Source organism: Danio rerio, chromosome 19, assembly GCF_052040795.2.
Source record: "Danio rerio strain M-AB ecotype USA chromosome 19, GRCz13ab, whole genome shotgun sequence".
Taxonomy (NCBI): domain Eukaryota; kingdom Metazoa; phylum Chordata; class Actinopteri; order Cypriniformes; family Danionidae; genus Danio; species Danio rerio.
This window is the reverse complement of record NC_141039.2, coordinates 11,867,501-11,890,000: the sequence shown is the minus strand read 5'-3', so window position 1 is coordinate 11,890,000 and position 22,500 is coordinate 11,867,501. Positions and strand designations below refer to the sequence as shown.

At 35.7% G+C, this 22,500-nt stretch overlaps 1 protein-coding gene across 5 annotated transcripts in view; it reads left to right on the top strand.

Moving 5' to 3' along the window:
• The window catches only part of slc9a3.2 (solute carrier family 9 member A3, tandem duplicate 2), a 105,036-nt gene that overhangs the window by 52,874 nt on the left and 29,662 nt on the right, over nucleotides 1-22,500 (top strand). For 2 of the 5 annotated variants that reach the window (XM_087294827.1, XM_087294826.1), the window contains 3 exons: nucleotides 823-881; nucleotides 11,393-11,531; nucleotides 18,299-18,535. In XM_087294827.1, the coding sequence (XP_087150953.1) occupies nucleotides 11,525-11,531; nucleotides 18,299-18,535 (244 nt within the window). In that variant the 5' untranslated portion in view covers nucleotides 823-881; nucleotides 11,393-11,524. 5 annotated transcript variants of the gene reach the window in all.

Genomic DNA, 22,500 nt, shown 5'->3' with positions numbered 1-22,500 from the left:
GCCTTTGCCAGACCCAGAGATCAGCTAAATTAGGGTGCTAGGGTGAGTGACGGCATGTTGGGGCTTTGGATTGTCTACTGGATTGTCTTTCAGTAGTGACATTTATAGTAAACCAAACTGAATTTGTTTTAATAGAACTAACTACAAAAATCTGATCTATCAAATATAAACTGAAATACTGGCTTTTTGTGTTCCTTTCTTCGTCTATCTAAAACTCCTACATTGTAAAAGATTTCGAGCAATATAGGTGATCTTGACTTTGAGTTGGGAAACACTTTATAATAAGGTATGATTTCAAAAACAGCCCATGCCTTGTGTGTGCGGGTCAGTGATATTTTGTCAACATGTGGAAGACCAACAACACACTAGGCAGGTGCTGTTATTTTTGGCCTTTCTGTCTATAATACATTTTTTCTATGATTACATTTTTTTCTTATTTAATTTCGTATGTAACTTCATCTTTATTTCCATCCGCACTATAACAAATTTAATATACAACACCAACCCAGGCAATATATCACTTTTAAAAATGTTTTTTCAAGGTTGAAAGTGGTTAGAAGAAAGACTTATGTCACATAATGCAATTCAAATAAACAGGGGAAAAAGGTAACATATGAAGTGCATAAACCTTAAGTATAAATGAATGTCTGTGCAATCATCTGTACAAACCTTTATCAGTGTAATAGGATATAATATGATAATATTTATCATCAAAACTAAGTCAATTTGAATACAGAAGTGAAATGAAACTGGTAAGCAACAAACTAAGAGATAGGAGGACAACCTAACACAGGAAAATAATGAAAGTCTGTTTTTTTTTAGCAGGTGGGAAGTAGAGCCATTCGGCTGGAAGATGGCAGAGAGACTGGACAAGACAACAGGTATGTTTGCTGATGTGAAGTCAGGCAAGTGTCAACATGAACAGCCACCGAGAGTGTGAAAGTGAAGTGTTTATGTTGCACTGCTGATAATCTGATCAACAGAACTGAGTGTGGGACTGTGCTGCTCTTTTAAACTTTCTACTCAGTTAGGAATTCTGTAAAAAAAAAGGTATTACACTTTTTAAAAAAGAAAATAAAAAAGCAGCACGATTGTTTTAGCATTGATAAAAATAATTAGATCAGAGATTGAGGCAAATATTGTTGGGTCGGTGTCCTGGAGAGGGTCGGTGTCCTGGAGAGTTTATCTCCAACCCTAATCAAACACACCTCTCTGTAGCTTTCTGTGATCTTGAAGACACAGAATAGCATGTTCAGGTGTGTTTTGATTAGTGTTGGAGCAAAACTCTGCCGGACCCCGGCCGTCCAGGACCAAATTTGCCTATCCCTGCATTAGAAGGTTTGTGTGACACTGAAGACTGAAATATTCGCTTTCTATATCTCTGCGCAGCCTCTAAATACTAAATAATTGTCATTTTAAATATCCACAGTATATGACACAGTATATAATGTTTACATAAATATGTTACGCCGAACATCAATGAAACATTATGTCGCAGATTTTTCTTGCCGTTTTGTTTGCACAGAAATGATTTAAAACATTTTTCCTACATTCAGGGTTCATACATCTTTTTACTAGTAAAATAACATGACTTTTTAAAGACTTTTCCAGAACTTTTATGACATAATGTCTACAAATACATGATAAATAATAAGAAAAAGATGATGTTTAAATTTATTACAGCAAATCACAGAAACACAATCTATTATGTATAAATGAGTTTTTATATCTATGTAAAATTGATTTTGATAATGCTTACGTAGTGCTAACAATGTAAAAGCAAGTTTTTAGCCAAGGACAGAAAAGAAGTAAAGACAACTAACCTTTATTCAAGTTAGGGCTGCACAATATGGAATTTCAGCATCGAGATTGCAATGTGTGCATCAACAATAGACACATCGCAGGATATGCAATGTTTAGATTATAGTTTAATACAGAGTTTAATCATAATGGAGTAAAAGTTTATCATCTGAATGCATTTTTAAAGAGATACTTGCCATTTTCATTACACCCTTCACTTGTTTCAAACATTTATGAGTTTTATTTATTTATTTTTTGAAATAAACACAAAAAGAATACAATTGGATAAATCTTATAGTATTGAAACAAGTGAAGTGTGAGTAAATAGTGAGTATAATCTTTGAGTAAACTGTCCATTTAAGGCCTGTGACTGTGTAAACATTTTATTATTTCACATTTTAAAACATCCGGCCACATGACAGTTTTTGTAACTTTAATAAAGATTGACTAATATACAATGAAGACTATGCAGTGTTGATTATTCAATATCTGCACCTGAATAGTGAATACCTGAAAACAATAATTCACTTTTGTCTTTGCTAAATTTTATTTATCTATGCTTGTAATTTATTTGCTATATATTATTGAAGAGTCACTCCTCTACAGAATCCCCCCAATCAATCCAAATAAACCTGTTAAATCATCTTGTGGAATTGTATTCTCATCACAATATATATCACAGAAATACAAAACGTCAGATTTTTCCAATGTCGTGCAGCCCTAGTTTACTGACATTTGTTAAACTAATTTCTATGACTTTTTCAAGACAGTGTTTTTTCTTTTTTTTTTATTTAATTTTTTTTATTTGTTATTTTTTTTACTTTTCCAGGTCTGGAAAATGCCATGTCAAAATTCCACGACTTTTCCAGGTTGTCCATGGCCGTATGAACCCTGTACATTTTATATTCTTTATGTTTATGAAATCATCCCAGTAAATTGAAGTTAATAGACATACAGTGTAGCATATAGAAGTACACCCCTCACAAACATTATGTTTGTGCATATACATTAGATTAGTCAGTACTAAAGCCAAATCTGGAGCTAATCTAACAAAATAACTTACAATAACTGTCCAAAAACTAGCAAACCCAAATTCATGTTATAGAAACATACTAAATACAAATTTAAAAAAGAGGAAAAATCAAGATTTTCGTTGAAATTTTGTTGGTTGTAGTTTTATTTAATGGTATTAGCTTTCTATTTCTAAATATGTCTGGAAACTAAAATATTATTTAAATAAATATATCTGTTTAATAAATCTGTTAAAATGCACCAAAATACATTGCCTATATTCACTGAGAAATGGATCTAAATGGGGTGAACTCAATAATGCTGAGTGAGCACTGTAAGTTATTTATTCAGTACTGATTACATTTATCTTTGATTTTTAAGATTTCCATAGTCAAACATTAATTCCTAAAAGAGGAGCGACGTCAGCTTTCACGCAACAAATTAACTACATTAGTGTGAATGTACACACAGTCTATTATAACTCTATTTTCAAAACACGCTTTATTTGGTAAACTTCACTGGTCTGATTCTCCCTGTCACGTCACAGGCTTGTGTGCAATTTCACCTGTAAGCTGAAACTATTAAAACAGTTCCTTATCTTCACTAAAGCACTCTTAGTCAGAGAGGTCAATGAGATCATATCTTTAGCTAACTTCACATAAATTCAGGGATTTCAATATGCCAATTTTAATTGTCTAATAAGATTTATCCATCAGAGAAGAAGTTTGAAGTTTTATTTTATTTCTTTCTCTAAAATGGTATATTCTTAGTTTATCTGGACTACTTTTTTTTTGCATAACATAACAAAAATCTAGTTTGTCATGTTTTCAGACATTTCTCTCTTTATTTATTTATTTATTTATTTATTTTTATTAACTTCTTATAGATTTTTTAGGAACATATAACCAGTGGGAACAAAACAAACAAACAAATAAAATATAATAATACATATACATAAATATGCATATATACATACATTTTAATCTTATGTAGTCTGTTGAGAGTCCTCTAGAATTATTTATTGCTCTATATAATTCAGAAATTGTTTTAGTCATACTTTTCTTGTCTGAATGAAAATCTGAACAAGCTGGTTGTTCCAGTCCTCATCCAATATTTCTTTTATATAATAGTCCTGCAAATATCTAAATAGATCTTGGTTTAGAACAGGGGTTCCCAAACTTTTCAGCACGCGACCCCTAAAATAACAATGCCAGTGACTCGCGACCCCCAATATCCTCTGAGGTGGTTATAAATACAGAAAACTTGCATGCAATGGCGAACACACACACTCCAATAGACCAAAGTCTATTCTTCGTTTAATATTTTTTTTATGTATGTCAGTGCTGTAAATGGGCCAGAAAGTTTAACCTGGTGTTATAAAATCAATCTGCTGCATCTGAAGCTATTGCTGTCTTTAATATAATGTATTTACCCCAGGGGTCATAATCCAATAGAACAAGTAAATAAGCTACTATAGTAACTATAAACGACTGTTTGTTTCTCTTCAGTTGGTTATGGATAAAATATGGTAATTCTTATGGCCTAATAATAATAATAAGTAGATTTTTGGAAATCACCAGGCGACCCCCCTTCATTGTTCCGCGACCCCTCAAGGGGTCCCGACCCCCACTTTGAGAACCACTGGTTTAGAAGACCAAACTTATCTTTTAAATTTTGGAAGCACCCATTCTGCCATCTTTTATAATTGTACAAAATGAAGCGTTTCCTAAATTGTTTAAATCCCATTGTTTAAATCTCTTATTCATAGTTTCAGATTTAAAATCTGGGTCATGCCCCACCCAATTCAATTTTCAATTTTAATTTGTTTTTCCAAGTGAAGTTCCTTTACCACTATAAACCAAGTTTTTAAAGTAAACTGTGTTAGTGGGTTAAGATACTGGTTCTTCATCTGGAAATTATTATTTTTTTTTACCCAATAATGCTTGAATTGGTATTTCCTGAATTTTGCTCTCTACTTCCTTCCATCTTGTCTCTACTTCAAGATTGCACCAGCACACCGATAGTCCTAATTGTGTGCCATAATAATAATCTTTGAAATTAGGGATGGACATTCCTCCTTTTCTTTTATCTAATTGCAAAGTCTTATACCTAATTCTTGGCTTTTCTGCTCTCCAAATAAATCTAGAAATGCCTGTCCTGAAACTGTCTGACTGGGACTTCCGTAGGAAGTGACTGGAAAAGATATAACAGTCTTTGAAGTATATTCATTTTTATGCTTTCAATTCTAGAACTGAAGTCTAGATATGGTAAGTTTTCAGACATTTCTATACATTTTTATACAACACGATACCAACATTTTAACTTCAAAAGAGTAATGAAATACTTTTTAAAACTTAAATTTTTAATCACAAAAAATAAAAGCATTTGTTAATCTAAGATAATTCATAATAGAACACAGCCATGAATGAGAGATGCTGTTGCAACCACACAAGTTTGTGATTCTTTGCAAATGTTAATTGGAACGATGGATTCGGGAAATGGCTTAACTATGTTTTTTAACAGTGCAACTTGTGACCTTAGTTGGCTAACCATGGTTTTGGGAAATGCAGCCTTGACTAATAGTCGTTTTCTGAAGAAAAATTGCTCTAAATCAAGGATTCTCAACCGGTGGGCCGCGGCCCTTTAGTGGGCCTCATTGATCCTGCAGGTGGGCTGCGAGTTTAAAATCAACTCTCAATTTTATACCGTATTTTTTAAATTTCATTATTTAAATGCTATATTAAACTGACCAAAGTAATGCACTTTCTCCTGTTCGCTGATTGATTACCTCAAACTCTGTGCAAAAACAGCCTCATGCTCATGTCTGCAAGTATATACGCAAGTCTGTTTATTCACAAACTATGCGTGAAGTGAACGTCTTTCTTTGTGTATTTTTGTGTGAACTAATATATCCGCAAAGTTGTCCAAATTAATGAACTATGAGTGTTTTATAGCAGAAGCACGGCCATACTGGAGAATCTAGCGAGGTTCTCCATACAGGACAACTTGCATATGCGCTTCAGGCACGCTCTAGCGGAGTTGGTCACTGTTCCTGTAAGCGATTTTCCAATAATATCCAGCTGCAAACTCAACCGTCATCGAAGATCAGAGAGATTTTTATTTATTTTTTTGCCATTTTGAAGAAATGTTACAAAATTTTATTAAATAAATGAAGTATTAATATGTTACTCAAGCCCATACTAACAAATACAGTAACCTACATCTAGATATCAAATTCTTTACAAATATCAAATGTGGCGACGCGGTGGCGCAGTGGATAGCATGTTCGCCTCACAGCCAGAAGGTTCGAGCCTTGGCTGGTTCAGTTGTTGTTTCTGTGTGGAGTTTGCATGTTCTCCCCGTGTCCGCATGGGTTTCCTTCGGGTGCTCCGGTTTCCCCAACAAGTCCAACGACATGCGGTATAGGTGAATTGGGTAGGTTAAATTGTCCACAGTGTATGTGTGTGAATGAGTGTGTATGGGTGTTTCCCAGTGATGGGTTGCGGCTGGAAGGGCATCCAGTGCGTAAAACATGTGCCGGATAAGTTGGCAGGTTCATTTAATTGTGGCAACCCCGGATTAATAAAGGTACTAAGCTGAAATGAAAAAGAATGAATGAATGAATGAACAATATCAAATGTCTTCCCCTCTTAATCACAGTAAATGCACACATTTGCTTTTTAAAGGCAGGATTTGTGCGCTGATGTAGTTTTCTAAGAACATACACTGAGGGAAATTTCTGTGAACGATTTCAAATCTCAGTGATTTCTGACTTTCAAGTTTTTTCCCACGTCAAGTCCTAAAACAAGAAGTGCAGCATTTAGTTGACTCGCATCAGTGTTTATAGCCTGACATCAATGTTTGATTGCACCACTGATTGACTGAAAAGTAAAGCGCACATAAAGGGAGTGTTCTTGTGTAAATACAGGTCAGTGCAGGTTCATGGTGTTCTGACCTTCCTCTTAATTAGCTGTTAAAAGCACTTTCCCGCTTCCTGAAGGCCTTCGCTGCTAACAGTAAATATTAGCGAGCCACTCAGGAGGCTTGTTAATGGACAAGCCCTCGTTCTTGAGACATGACCAGTTTCATGAGGCCTGTAAAGTCATAACTGTAGAGTATACTGTAAGTCTTCACCTTCAAACGTGGGGTGAATGACACACTGTATGCTCTGGAAGCATAGAAGTTTGCAGGTACTGGACGTAAACATGTCTAAAAGAGATAGATGGAATGAACTCTTCTGCACATTGTTTTATTGTTGTATGAAAAAAATTGCAAGAAGTTAGAAAAGAGAATGAGGAAGTACAATATTGGAGTATGTGAAAAGTCCAAGAATTCTCTTTGTGCTAAAAAATATATTGTGCTTTTTGGGCATGACCAGGCTTTTTCGGTTTTACCCTACATGGATGCTTGATCACACTACAAAGACAACACAATTACAGTGCATCTGGAAAGTATTCATAGCGCTTCACTTTTTCCACATTTTTTTTATGTTACAGCCTTACTCCAAAATGAATTAAATTCATTTATTTCCTCAAAATTCTACACTCAATACGCCAAAATAACAATGTAAACAAAGATTTGCTGAAATTGTTACAAATTTATTAAAAATAAAAAAGCTATAAAAAAAAATCACATGTACATAAGTATTCAAACCCTTTGTTGCATGGGAAGCAATGTTTTACAGCTATTTTCAGATCTCTCCAGAGATGTTCAATAGGATTTAGGTCTGGGCTCTGGCTGGGCCACTCAAGGACATTCACTGAGTTGTTGTGAAGCCACTCCATTGATATTTTAGTGTTGTGCTTTGGATCATTGTCCTGCTTGAAGATAAACCGTCACCCCAGTCTGAGGTCAAGAGGTTTTCATTCAGGATGTCTCTGTACATTGCTGTGTTCATCTTTCCCTCTATCCTGACTAGTCTTCTGGTTCCTGCTGCTGAAATACATCATCACAGCATGATGCTACCACCACCATGCTATACTGTAGAGAAGGTATTAGTCTGGTGATGAGTGGTGCATGGTTTTCTCCAAACTTAACGCCTGGCATACACTCCATAGCGTTCAATTTTAGTCTCATCAGATCAGGGAATTTTGTATGTTATGGTCTGAGTGTCCTTCAGATGCCTCATGGCAAATTCCAGTTATGGAGTGGCTTCTGTCTGGCCACTCTACCATACAGGCCTGATTGGTGGATTGCTGCACAGATGGTTGTCCTTCTGTAAGGTTCTCTTCTCTACACAAAAGAACGCTGGAGCTCAAACAGAGTGACCATCAGGTTACTGATCACCTTCCCGACTAAGACCCTTCTCCCCCGATCTCTCAGCTTAGATGGCCAGCCAGCTCTATAAAGAGTCCTGGTGGTTCCAAGCATCTTCCACTTACGGATAATAGAGGCCACTGTGCTCATTACAACTTTCGGAGCAGCAGAAATTTTTCTGTAACCTTCCCTTGTGCCTCGGGGCAATCTTGTTTCAGAGGTCTACAGACAATTCCTTTGTCTTGATGCTTGGTTTCTGCTTTGACATGCACTGAAAACCCTGGGACCTTATATAGACAGGTGTATGCCTTGTCAAATCATGTCCAATAAACTGAATTTACAACAGGTGAACTCAAATTAAGCTGGTGGAACATCTCAAGAATGATCAGTGGAAACAGAATGTACCTGAGCTCAATTTAGAACTTCACGGCAAAGGCTGTGAATACTGATGTACATTTGATTTTTCAGCTTTTTTATTTTTTCAAATTTGCAACAATTTCAAAAATTCTTTTTTCACATTGTCATTAAATGGTATTGTGTGTAAACCTCTGAAGAAATAAATGAATTTAATTCATTTTGGAATAAAGCTGTAACAAAAAAAAAAAAAAAATGTAGAAAAAGTGAAGCGCTATGAATACTTTCTAGATGCACTGAATCCCACAATTCAGATTTTTTACCAATTCAGACTTCTCACTATAAATAAATTAATGAGAATGAAGGGATATACTCTTAATTGTTAGAGAAAACTTACAATTACACAATTAGCTTTTGTTATTTTATGTAGATAATTAGAAAAAAATCTAAATTGTGAGAGATGAAAAGTAGAATTGTCAGATAAAAAGTCACAATTACTTCATTACAATCCAAAATTAAGTAAATCTGACTGATGAACCCAAAAACTGTGTTTAGATCAACATTAAATAAGATATGAGGGTTTTGTGGAGGATTTAATCTTCATGTGCACACTGAGTGGATATAGAGTTTTATGTCTGTTTCAACAAGCAAATTAGCCTTAATATGTATTTATTTACAACTTACTTGACAACTTAATTGTTTTATGTTCAATCCACTTACAATCAATCAACCACTTAATCAATTTGTGTTGGGACGACATGAAGGAATTGTCTGGAACCCTACATTTTTACAGTGAGCTTTGTGCTACACATGATTAAATTTGTAAAAATGTCCTGTCCCACAAACAAAAGGCATCTGTAAATGAAAGTCTGAATTAACATTCGTGCACCACCTCACAGGTGTTAAAAGTAGTTTGAACAGTCAGTTTGAAGCTGCTTTATTATATCCATCAACAACAGCTTGTTCCACGTGTCAAACTTTATTGCAGTGTTTGTCATTGCACATGTGTGAAACCTAAAAAATGGTGGGTTGCTGTAACTGACTGTTAGGTTAAATATAAACAAACAATGTTGGGTTTAATTAACCAAATTACCCAATGTTGGTTGTGTCCATATTTACAGATCAAAAGGAACTTCAATCGAATTTGCCCAATTCATTCTGACCGATGGTGTTACATGTGATTTTATTCAGATTGGGCTACACTCAAAAAAAATGTAGTGTGCTCATAATCCAACACTGGGTTAAATGTAGACTGAGCCAAATGTTAGGTTAGAAAGAGTAATGTACATTTATTTGGAAAAATTAACCCAATGTTGGGATTGTCCATATTTGACCCAATGTTTGGTTTTGACAGCATTTTTTTTTACTCCACTCTAAAAATGTTTGGGTTGTTGTAATTTAATGTGGAGTCAATCAAATTTAATTGGTTAGCTCTGTTACAACGCTTCAAGAAGGTCGCTGGGTTGAGTCCCGGCTGGGCCAGTTGGCATTTCTGGTTTCCTCCACAGTCCAAAGACATGCGGTATAGGGTAAACAACATTGGCTGTAGTGTGTGCAAATGAGACAGTGTATGGGTTTTTCCCAGTGCTGGGTTGTGGCTTGAAGGGCATCTGCTGCATAAAATATATGCAAGAGTAATTGGCGGTTCTTTCCACTGTGGCGACCCCTGATAAATCAGGGACTGACCCAATGATTGACCCAATTTTGGATTTATCCATATTAGATCATATTTTAGTTAGTTAGTTAGAAACAGATTAGTTTGGTCCATGTAAACGCAGCTATCATTGTACGTTTTGTTTAATTTTATAGTGCTAATAAGGATGTGCTAATAATCACTCAAACATTCATCAAGTGTTCAGAATAAATTATTCATGATTCTTATACACTAAGTGAAATTTCACAAACCAATTTCGAGAGGAGCACTTGATGTGATCGACCACAGCTGATCCTTATCGCTTATCATTAGCTATAGCCTATCGGATCATTCCAAAACTACTATAAATATCCTGCCTAAACTTCATTCCCTGTCTTCGGTTTTCAGAACCGGGAACGCATGCCAAACCTGCTATCATAGTAGAGCATTATCTAAGTGTGAACTCTTGAAAAGACTGGGTCGTTTTAACCTAAAATAAAAATAACCCTTAAAGCAAATTGCTCATGAGAGAGACAACTTTTTTTAAAGTCTTTAAAGTCTTTTTTTATCGGGAAAATATGGACTAAATTAAAAATTAAACATTTGGTTAAAATTCTATTTAAATCTAGTTTAATTTAAAATGTCCATATTCAACCAAGCATTGGGTTATACAACCCAACACTGTTTAGAGTATGACGAAAAGCCTGAAATTATGTAATTAAGAGTTGGATTAGTCAGCAATGGAAGATAAATCAACCACAAGGTGGAAATAATAGAAAAACTGACACTATAGAGTACACAAGATGTGTCACTTGTATAGTTTTGAATAAAGAAAAGTGTAATGGTCAATATGGTGAATAAAGCCCCGCCTTCTAGTACATGAGCCAATCATCGATCGCTGTAGACTGACGATTCTCTGGGGGAGGGACTCTGGCCAAATGTGTGTTTTTACAAGTGTCTGCAGATTTTGTGTGATTCAAACATTTAGAAATGAAGCTAGAGATACAGTTGTTGTTTTTTAATTTTATTGGTCATACCTAACATCAAAGATGGCCGCAGAGTGAAATGACTTGCCTTAAAGAGACTTTATTTGTAACCCTGCACTAACCGCTCATGTAATTGCAATAACAATGTCCTTTAACAGCACAATACAAATTGCACTTCTTTTAGGCCCTTTTCCACTGAAATTAGAATGATTTCTTATTGTCAGCATTTTTAGGAAAGGCCTGCTTTTTCTTATATTGTATGAAGTAATTCTAAAGGACTGGGCAGTTTTGGAAATGTGATCTGTGAAGTTTAACTCATCAATCCTAACTCCACTGTTCCCATCTGTTCTAGATGGAGTAATGGCTGATGCACCAAGTAGATGGGAGAGGTTTTGGGTTGGCTGAAATCACAAGCAGTTGAAGATGATGGTCACTCAGCCAGCAAGAAGTATTGTTTTACAAACCATCGTCAGATCAAGCTGCAATGAGAGGTATGAAGTTGGAATGTTATAACATGAAAAGCCATGTTTATGGATGACAGATCCTAGAGATAGATTAGTCAGAATTTTAATTAGCCCCCCCTGTACATTATTTTCACAATTTCTGTTTAACGAAGAGCAGATTTTGTTTCAACACATTTCGAAACAGGGGCGAGGCAGTGGCGCAGTAGGTAGTGCTGTCGCCTCACAGCAAGAAGGTCGCTGGGTCACTGGTTTGAACCTCATCTCAGTTGGTGTTTCTGTGTGGAGTTTGCATGTTCTCCTTGCCTTCGCGTAGGTTTCCTCCGGGTGCTCCGGTTTCCCCCACAGTCCAAAGACATGCCGTACAGGTGAATTGGGTAGGCTAAATTGTCCGTAGAGTATGAGTGTGTGTGTGCATGTGTGTGTGGATGTTTCCCAGAGATGGGTTGCAGCTGGAAGGGCATCCGCTGCGTAAAAACTTGCTGGATAAGTTGGAGGTTCATTCCGCTGTGGCGATCCCAGATTAATAAAGGAACTAAGCCGACAAGTAAATGAATGAATGAATGATTTTGAAACATATTAGTTTTAACAACTCATTTTTAATAACTGATTACTTTTCTTTTTGCCCTGATGACTGTACATATTGTTTTACTAGATATTTATCAAGATACCAGTATTCAGCTTAAAGTGACATTTAAAGTTAGTGTAATTAGGCAAGTCACTGTATAACAGTGGTTTATTCTGTAGATAATTTAAGAATAAATTGCTTAAGAAGGCTAATAATATTAACCTTAACATGGTTTTAAAATATAGATACTGCTTTTTTCGAGCCAAAATAAAACAAATAGCACTTTCTTCCGAAGAAAAAATTCTATAGGAAAAATATTATAGGAAATACTGTGAAAAAAATCTTGCTCTGTTAAACATAATTTGGGAAATATTTGGCTGTAGATAGAAAAGTGGTCCAAGAACTGAACCCTGTTGCATCCCAGTAGCAAGATGTTGCAACGTGCACACTTCAAACTTCCAAGAAGATATATCAAAACATTCTGAATGATTTGCCTACATGTACAGTCTAACATTACAGCAATAGTGCCAGGAACATCCACAAACATTCTAACAGTATAGATATTAATGACATACAGTGACAAAGTAGTGTGAACATGGCTTAAAAGGAAATCCCTCAGCTGTCAGAAAAAGTCAGAATTTTGAAATGTAGGGCCCTATCAAAACCCGGCGCAATAAGGCGCAAGACTTGTTTGACGCGATTTGTTGCTATTTTTAGACCAGTGCAACCCTAATCTTCATGTTTTCTACCACGTTGTTTGAATAGCAAATCTATTTGCACCACTTTGTAGACTCACCGGTTTGTCTGTCTAAAAAAGAGGTGTGTTAGGGTGCATTGTTGGCGCGTTGCTATTTTGAGGAACTGAAATAGACTGCGCCATTGACCTGATAAAACTTGGTCTACCTGGTCTAAAGTCCAGCACAGAGCGATTTAGTTATGCGCATGTGCAGGTCCAAATGCTTAATACACACAGGATGCACATCAATACACAAATATATTTACGAATGAAATTTTTTTTTAAAAGATTAAAATGTTAAAAAAATTATTATTTTCTACATAAATATAAAAAACTGTCTCCATGCCTTCTCCATGTCGGGGGGCTTTTTTCAGTTTATTCATGACAGTTTGCGTTTGTATAATGTTGATTATTATTATTAGCAGTATTATCTATTATATGCATATTTTTATTTGTTTTATAAAGATAAGTTTAGATTTGTCCACCTGTCGGTTTTTGGACCATATGGTGCAAAAGAAAAGGACGTGTGTTTGAATATAACTCAGTTTACTGACCACATTTCATTATTATTGTTCATTTATTAGTTTGCTGGAAGTTAGAACTGAATTTAGAAACAGTTTTAAAACAAATCTTTGTGCTTAACAAATGAAATGAAATATGTAGGCTAATGGATTTCTTCAGTGGTGTGAGTTTCCATCGTATCCTTAACCCCTAAAGTAAAAGTGTAAAGTAAAGAGTTAAAGTAAAGAAAAGAGAAAGTAAAGAGGCTGAAAGGAGGAGGCTCATTCATTATCCTCACACTGCGAATTTCCCCATACAGCATGCAGTATCAAATTCCATTAAAACAACACTCTTCCAGCAGCTCAATCCAATATCTCGCTTGTCACGGGGGGCATGCATGAAATGTTCCTGAAAGTGAAAGTGCAAACTGCAGTTAAAGTCAACAACTTAAAAATGAAAAACCCAAAATTACATAAAATTCCAGAAAAAAGGTGGATGGCGTGCTGACACAATGACGTTAATCAAATTATGTGCTAAAACATGTTATAAGGGATCATGAAAGGAACATTTAAAAAAGTAACTCATGTAAACACCTTCCTCATAATATTGTCTTACTCAGATTTAGGCAAATAATTTGATTACTGATGCCCATGTAAACGCAGCCAGTGTTGCAATTGTAAGATGTGACCTCGCAATAGTTTAAAAAACAGCCATTTAGTATCATACAAACTTGGCAGTCTGTCAAATAAAATGCAATGCCACTTAATTATTTCATGAAACAATAGCTCCATATTAAATAGAGCAAACAACAATATAGATAATCTGTTTTATGTCTTATGCATACACGTGCCAGCGATTGTTATGAAAATAAGCATTTTCCAAGAAAAAGGCATCACAAAATGAAAGAACGTCGCAAATGATGTAAAAAGTACAAGCCAGAAATGATTGCGCTGTTATGCTTTAAAACAGCTTTATGCTTTAACTGCAAAAAACGTAATTACATTAATATTTTTTTTAATATAAGGAACTGTAACGCACACCACTTGTCCTTAAAGCCTCTGAACCACCATGGAACAGCGTGTTACACAGCCGTATTGATCCTGTAAATGTTTCTACCTGTATGCCAAAGCAAAAACACTTGCGCTGTTGCAGTTTCTCTTGGTCTTTGATTGTGAGGCGGAAAGATGATACTGCATTTTACTGCACCGCTTCATATATTGATAGACCATTATTTTCATTGCATTCTCAAATACTATTGTTCACAGACAAAGTATTTGACAGACTTTTTCAGAAACAGAATTTTTATGTAGCACAAAATGTAGGTTAATATAACAATATGAAACTTAGTTTTGCACTATCAAATCTGTTCACTCTGAAGCAAATAATAGACCAAATATTGCTTCTTTACAACATGGAATAACTATATTAAAATGTCTGTCATTTAAAAAAAAAAAAAAAGGTAAAGTGTGTAATTAACTATATATGAGTCTTAACTAAAACACTATTTAGACAACAAACAATAATCTACTTTAATAATATTTCTTAAAAGAGATCAGTATGTTAAGAACATCTCTGGCTTCGGCTCAGAATTCGTCATAAAAAGGTCAGAAGACTAATTGAGGAAGAGTTTTTTATATGACTCTTTGAGTCCTGTAAACACAGATGATGGGGGTCCTGGAGGCCATACAGAGCTCATGGACGTCTCTTCCAGTGTTATGAGGGAGCAGGGTGTGTTTCACTTAAAAAAAAAAAAAACAAAAAACAAACCAGCTACTTTCACATGGAATTGAACTTGTGCATCCGTTCAATGTGTTCATACAAAATGCCCCATTACACTCAAAACAAAAACTACTTATTTAAAATGAGTAGAAACAACACAATTATTAAGATTTCTTGGGATACCTTAATTTTTTTATGTTCAATCGACTTAAATTTATTAACTTAATAAGTTAACTTAATCGATTTGTGTTTGGAAAGCATGAAGGAATTGCAACATACAGTAGGCTCATTCTGAAAACGTAGCCCTATACATTTCTAGAGATGGCAAATTATGTAGCCAGAGCTACGTATGACTGCATTTTACTTTTTAAATGAACACTACGGGGTGGTATGACGCTCATTCTTTTCGTGCGTACCAGATGACCACTTACCTTATTATGGATGGCTTTTTTCTGCTGTTACTAGTTTGTCTCGCTGATTACGCCAAAGGATTTGAGGCACAGAGTTGACCGTGATGACAGGGGTCAAGTCTAGTAAAGAACGGTTCCAGAAAGCTGGAAAGACAAAAACAAACCGAAAACATTGAAACAAACAAGTAAATAACAGGGTGAGAATGTGGTAAAATCTGAAAACGTGGTAAAAATCAGACTGCCGCCAGGGCTTTTCTTTTTTTGGATTGCTTTTGAAAACTCTGTCGGTTGGGTTTAGAGAGGTGGATGGGCGCTGGTCAATCAGTGCTTTTTAAAACATTATCAGTTGGGTTTAGGGAAGGGAGTGGGTGGGGGATCAGTTTGTCGGTCAGTAGGTCAGTCGACAGCGTCCTCTGATAGATTTATGTGAGAAAAGCAGGTGCAAATGGCACTCACCAGAGAAATTTGCAACATAGGCTCATTCTGAAAACCCAGCCCTATACACATTTCTGGAGATCATGATTTATGTAGCCAGAAGTACATATGGCTGCATTTTGTCATTAAAACGAATGCTACCGGGCAGTATGACACCATTCCTTTTCACGCTTAACAGCTTTCCCGCTGTTACCAGTTTATCCAGTAGCTTGCCGCGTACATCAGCGGACTTAAGACACAGAGAGGAGTTGACCACGGCAACAGGGTTCGAGTCTGGCGAACAACGGTTTTAGAGAGCAGGTAAAAACAGGGGTGAGATTATGGTCAAATCTAAAAACGTGGTAAAATCAATCAGTCAATCAGTGCTTTTGAAAACACTATTGGTTGGGTTTAAGGAAGGAGGATGGTGGGTCAGTCAATCGGTCAGTCGGTCAGTCATTAAGTAAGTCAGTCGACAGTGAACAGAGAACAGCAGGCGCGAATGGCAAGAGGTTAAACACTATCGGTTGGGTTTAGGGAAGGGGGTGGTGGGGTTATCGGTCGGTTGGTCATTCAGTGATTCAGTCAATCAGTCAACAACAGCCTCTGGTAGATTCACACAAGAACAGCAGGCTTGTGGTTACAGATTAAAAATCATTCATTCCTTTTCTTCTTTTCGGATTAGTCCCTTTATTAATCAGGAGTCGTCACAGCGGAATGAACTGTCAACTTATCCACCACATGTTTTACACAGCAGATGGCCTTCCCGTGTTTCTCATCCCTGGGAAACACCCATACATTCATATGCACACACATACACTGCAGAGAATTTAGCTCACCCAATTCACCCATAGCACGTCTTTAGACTTGTGGGGGAAACCGGAACAACCGGAAGAAAACCCACGCGAACACTGGAAGAACATGCACAGAAGTAACTCCGCACAGAAACTTCAACTGACCCAGCCGAGGCTTAAACCAGTGACCTTCTTGCTATGAGGTGATCACTGCGCCACTGTGACGCTAAGTCAGTTTCAATTAAATCAAACAATCTTTCTTTTAACATCTGTAATGAATAAATGTATTTATTCATAAAGGCATTTTCCCAGAATATTTTTTAACTTTATGGTTATAAGAAGAAAAAAAAACAAGATATTTGTCAAAAAAAAAAAAACGAATTAAAACTGTGGTAAAAAGCACTTACTTTCAGATCATTTTTGAGTTCATTTTAAGTGTCTAACAAAAGTTAGTGATGCTTATGCTTAAAGAAAAAACAAACACAATTTAATTAGTTACCAAATTACCTGAACTCGTTTTAGGAAGTAAATCGACCTTGTTTTACAGATGTTTACTTATTTCTCACTTACTCAGGGTTTATTCCCTTCCTATCAGCGAAATGAACCACTAATGCATACAGCGCCTGCTATTCCCAGGCAGTCTCCCATCCGAGTCTAACCCTGCTTATCTTCTGGGATCAGACGAGAATAAGCTGGAATGGCCATAAGCTTACTTATTTGTACAAAAACAAACACACAAAAAACACAATAGTCATTAAAGGGATGCACTGTAAAAATGCTGGGTTCCACACAATCCATTTGTCTGAAGGAATTAATTAATAACATATTAGCTTTAACAAATTTAAGTGGATTGAACATCAAATAATTAAGTCGTCCCCTGCCAAAAAAACTCAGCAATTGTGTTGTTTCAGCTCAATTTTAATAAGTAGGTTAAACAAACAATAAAGGTTATTATTTTGAGTGTAGTTCACCCAAAAAAATAATTACAAATTTGTCATTAAATTATCCTTTACGTGTTCGAGTTTCCTCTGCTCAACACAGAAGTAGATATTTTGAAGTATGCTGAAAGCTAGCACTCATTAACTTCCACAGTAATTTAATCTCCTACTATGGAAGTCAATTAGTGCCAGCATACTTCAAAACATCTTCTTTAAGTTCAACAGAAGAATCTCATAAAGGTTTGAAGCCACGTGAGGGAGAATAAATAAGGTCATTTTTAATTTTTGCGTGAACTACCCCTTCAGATTTGGCTTATCCGATTACGATTAAGACGAATGGAGAATGTAGAATGTGAATTTTAAAACACTAGAACAGTCGAAGCTTTCATGCCAATCTGCTCTTTAAGACACAATGCTCTTTGCCATATGTATAAACCTCTGTTATCATCCACTCTGAGAACAAAGATCCTACAGGTGAGTCCCACACACACATAAACACACACCTGTGAAAGATACCAGGGAGGAGCCACACATCAATCTTCATTTTCTGAGAGGAGGGACAATAAAGAGAACAAATGGACATCATTCAGGAGTCAATCTCAGTCTGACTGAGTCTGAAGAACCTCCTGAAACACCACGATTCAAGATTGACTGCAACAAAGAGAGACTGTTTATTCAAGTAGCGTTCTGATATGGCGTTTTCTACTCTTCTTCTAGCATTTTTGGTGGTCTCCGGTGCATTACATGAGGCTGCTGCGGGGTTAGATTTCTATGGTGCTGAAGGAAAGCAGAATTACTCTTCAAGATCTTCAGCTGAAGGTTCTGCTTCTTCAGGCAACAGCAGTCATTCTGCCACTATCACCACATTACCCATCGTCACCTGGAAATGGCATCATGTAGAGACTCCATACCTGGTGGCCCTGTGGATTCTGACCTGCTGGCTCTGTAAATTAGGTAAGACGGAGGACGTATAGTATACCAGCTGACTGAGCTATTTTAACATCCACAGTACAATGTTAGTATTATATAAATTTAAAGGCAAAATGAATATCCCTTCTGTGAAATTTTAATTATGTCCCAAGTGATGTTTAACAGAGCGTTTATTTTTTTTTCAACATTTTTTCAACATAATATATTTGTCTTTGCCATGGTGGCAATACATAATATTTTACTAGTTATTTTGCAAGATCTAAAAGAAATAAAACTTTCTCCAGAAGAAAAGTATATTACAGGACGCGAAAATGTCCTCTGTTAGTCATATCTAAAAAAAAATAATAATCATTTTCCCTTGTATGTACATTGTAAAAAAAATAACCACTGGCTTAATAACATTTTTTTACTGAAAGCTGTAATAAATTAAGTTAAAAATAGTTAAATGTAATTGGTTAATAAAATGAAATGTAAAGTAGTTCTCAAACATGCTCCGGGGGGCCACCAAAACTGCACATTTTGCATGTCTCCTCCAATCACACCTGATTTAACTCATCAAAAGTGACTGCAAGATCTGAAATTGGTGTTTCAGATGATGCAGACATCCAAAAGGTTCAGTATGACAGTCCTCAGAAATGGTTTTGGGAACCACTGGATCTTTTTATTATTATTATTATTATTATTATTATTATTAATAATAATATTTAATATTATGATCTATCTATCTATCTATCTATCTATCTATCTATCTATCTATCTATCTATCTATCTATCTATCTATCTATCTATATATATATATATATATATATATATATATATATATATATATATATGATATTATTAATGATTATTATTAAGCATTGAAACATTACACAAAATGTTAATACAAATTCAGACACAAACTATATCTAAGACTATTACAGTAATAGCTAAAACACATCCAGTAAAAAAATTATAAAACAAAAACATCCCTTTATTAATATATATAAAGTCCCTTTATTAATCTGCGACAGTAGAATGTGGAATAAACCGCCAGCTTATCTAGCATATGTTTTACGCAGCAAATGCCCTTCCAGCTGCAACTCATCATTGGGAAACATCCATACACACTAATTTGCACACATACACTACGGACAATTCAGCTTACCCAATTCAATTCATATGCACACACACACACACACACAGACATATATATATATATATATATATATATATATATATATATATATATATATATATATATATATATATATATATATATGGGGGACGTGCACAATTTAGCTTTAACAATAAAATTAAACACACCTGATCAAACTAATCGAGTCTTTCAGGCTTATTTGAAACCTACCGGTACTGATTGAGTGCATTTACAGTTGAAGTCAGAATTATTAGCCCCCTGTTTATTTTTTCTGCAATTTCTGTTTAACAGAGAACAGAGTTGTTCCAACACATTTCTAAACATAACAGTTTTAATAACTCATTTCTAATAACTTAAGTTAAATTTTTTCTTTGCCATGATGAATAATATTTGACTAGAAAGTTTCTGGACATTTCTAAGTGGCATTTAAAAGCTTAACTAGGTTAATTAGGTTAACTAAGCAGGTTAGTAAAATAAGGCAAGTTATTGTAGAACGATGGTTTGTTCTGTAGGATATCAAAAAAAAAAAGCTTAAAGGGGCTAATAATATTGACCTTAAAATGGTTTTAAAAAATTTAAAAACTGCTTTTTTTTCTAGTCAAATAAAATAAATAAGACTTTCTCCAGAAGAAATAATATTATCAGACATACTGTGAAAATTTCCTTGCTCTGCCTTTACATCATTTGGCAAATATATTTAAAAAAGAAAAAAAAATCAAAGGGGGGGTAATAATTCTAACTTCAACTGTACATCGACACCAGTAATCTGCATTTAATACAATTAAGATAATACCCTGATTAAGAGTCCACCATAAAAACAATTAGATTAAGGTCATAATCAAACTAAACAGATATAAAATTGAGACCTGGAGTAGGACGAGTTTATGGACGAGTTTTAAGACATATAAACACTGCAATCAAACTATTAACGTCATGCAGGATTTTCACTGCATTATGTGATAGGATAGTCTATACACACACGGCGGTTTGACACTATTCTCTGATTCTACCGAGTCAGAAAAGGACCACAGACACCTGCATCCAAAATGCAAGTTTTTTCCCCATACGGCATGCAGTAGCAAATTCCATTAAAACAGCCCTCTTCCAGCAGTTCATACTCACATCCAATATCTTGTTTGTCATGGGGGACATGCATGAAATGTTCCTGAATGAAAGTGAAAGTGCAGAACTGCAGTTAAAGTAGACAAATTTAAAAAATGAAACACCCAAAATTACATGAAACTCTAAAAGAAATGTTGACGTTAAGGCAAATCATTCGATTACTGATGTATGATTACGGATGTCCATCTAAACCCTGCAGGGCTTCAGAGTTGGAAACCCCTGATTTGCAGTATCAGCTGAGATGGATTGTTTTATACATAAGAAATATCTATATGTTTGGATAGACATGTGTGTAAGTATAGTGTGTAGACCGTCATATTGGGATGATATAAACACACCCAGTCCCTTTTTTCAATTTAACAAAATAAAAACGGCAGACCAGTTGGAACGGTTTTTAGATCGACCGCAGCTTGATGTAGGAGTGCGGTCCCCCCGCCCACCAATATTGATTGACAGGCAGGCATCACCATATCCTCAGTTTGTTGTTTTACATCCCCCATTTTCAGCGTGTGAGTCAAAGCGATGTCACTAAAGGAACACCCTTCCTCTATTTTTAGATGCAAGGCTCATTGGGCTCAACACAAGATCAACGCTCACCACATGATTGCTCTAATCGGAATTATTGTTTGTACCTTTAGGTAGGTTTGCAAACATGTGTACTTTTCATTACCTTAAACTTCAGCCGTTTTTCTCGCGGCCACAGAAGCTCCCTGTGATCTTAATAGGTGCAGTTAGAAAATGCGAGCTTTCTGTCAGGGTACACACAACGGCCCTTCTTCCAGACGGCAGCAGTCCGCAGCGCCCAGCCACAATTCAGGACACTTCGTATATCTGCCACGCCACAGAGCGCCATTTGAATAGTTTAATTTTAAATAACATGCGAATGAGCATGTCTGGTGTTCCGTGTCGCGGCTCTGAGTTAATTCAAAGTTAGTTCAGTGTGCGTGGTTTATTAGTTTCGGTGTACAAGCTCAAAACCTTAAACTAGTACACAGTTGGCTGTAAATCTATAAAAAGACAAATGATTTTGTACTCTCTGCTTAGTCTGTGTTCGAGTTGTACATGTACGGCTGAATGCTGGTTCTCTCACTCGTGTTGCTTCTCTCTGTCTGCCTGTCTGTTGCCGAACACAGAACAGGGGGAGCTCTTGGCTCTGTCCCCTTGTTACGTTGGGCGGAAAGTCAAAACTTATTTTCATGTGAAGCAACACACACCTAAAACAGCGAGCTGTGTACACGCCCCCACAATAACACTTTTTAACACATTATAATAAAAAAATCTGAACTGTGTTTTGAACTGAACCTTACCTGGCACACTCAGAAGAACCATAATAATATTATTAAATTTAAAAAAAGGGGTAAACTATGTGCTCTTTAAGTCAGAGCCACAATTTGTTCAGCAGGTCATATAAAACTAAACGAATACAAACAACTACAGTTAACTCACTCGAGTGGTGTACAGAAAACACACCAAACTGTGACTTCAAAACCATAATTTTAGAAACTTTTTTTTGTTTCTGTTGGAGAAAACAAGTTTGTCCTGAACTGTATTTCTTGCCTGTAGTTTTACAGTGTTTATAATCCTCCATCCGCATCTCACATATCAGTCTGTAAAATCCTGACACAATGAACAATGCACTAAAGCTCGATAGCCTTCTTTATACACGATTTCCTCTTCTTAAAATAAGACATGTATCTGGATTAATCATATGGAGGGTTTTAAGTAATTA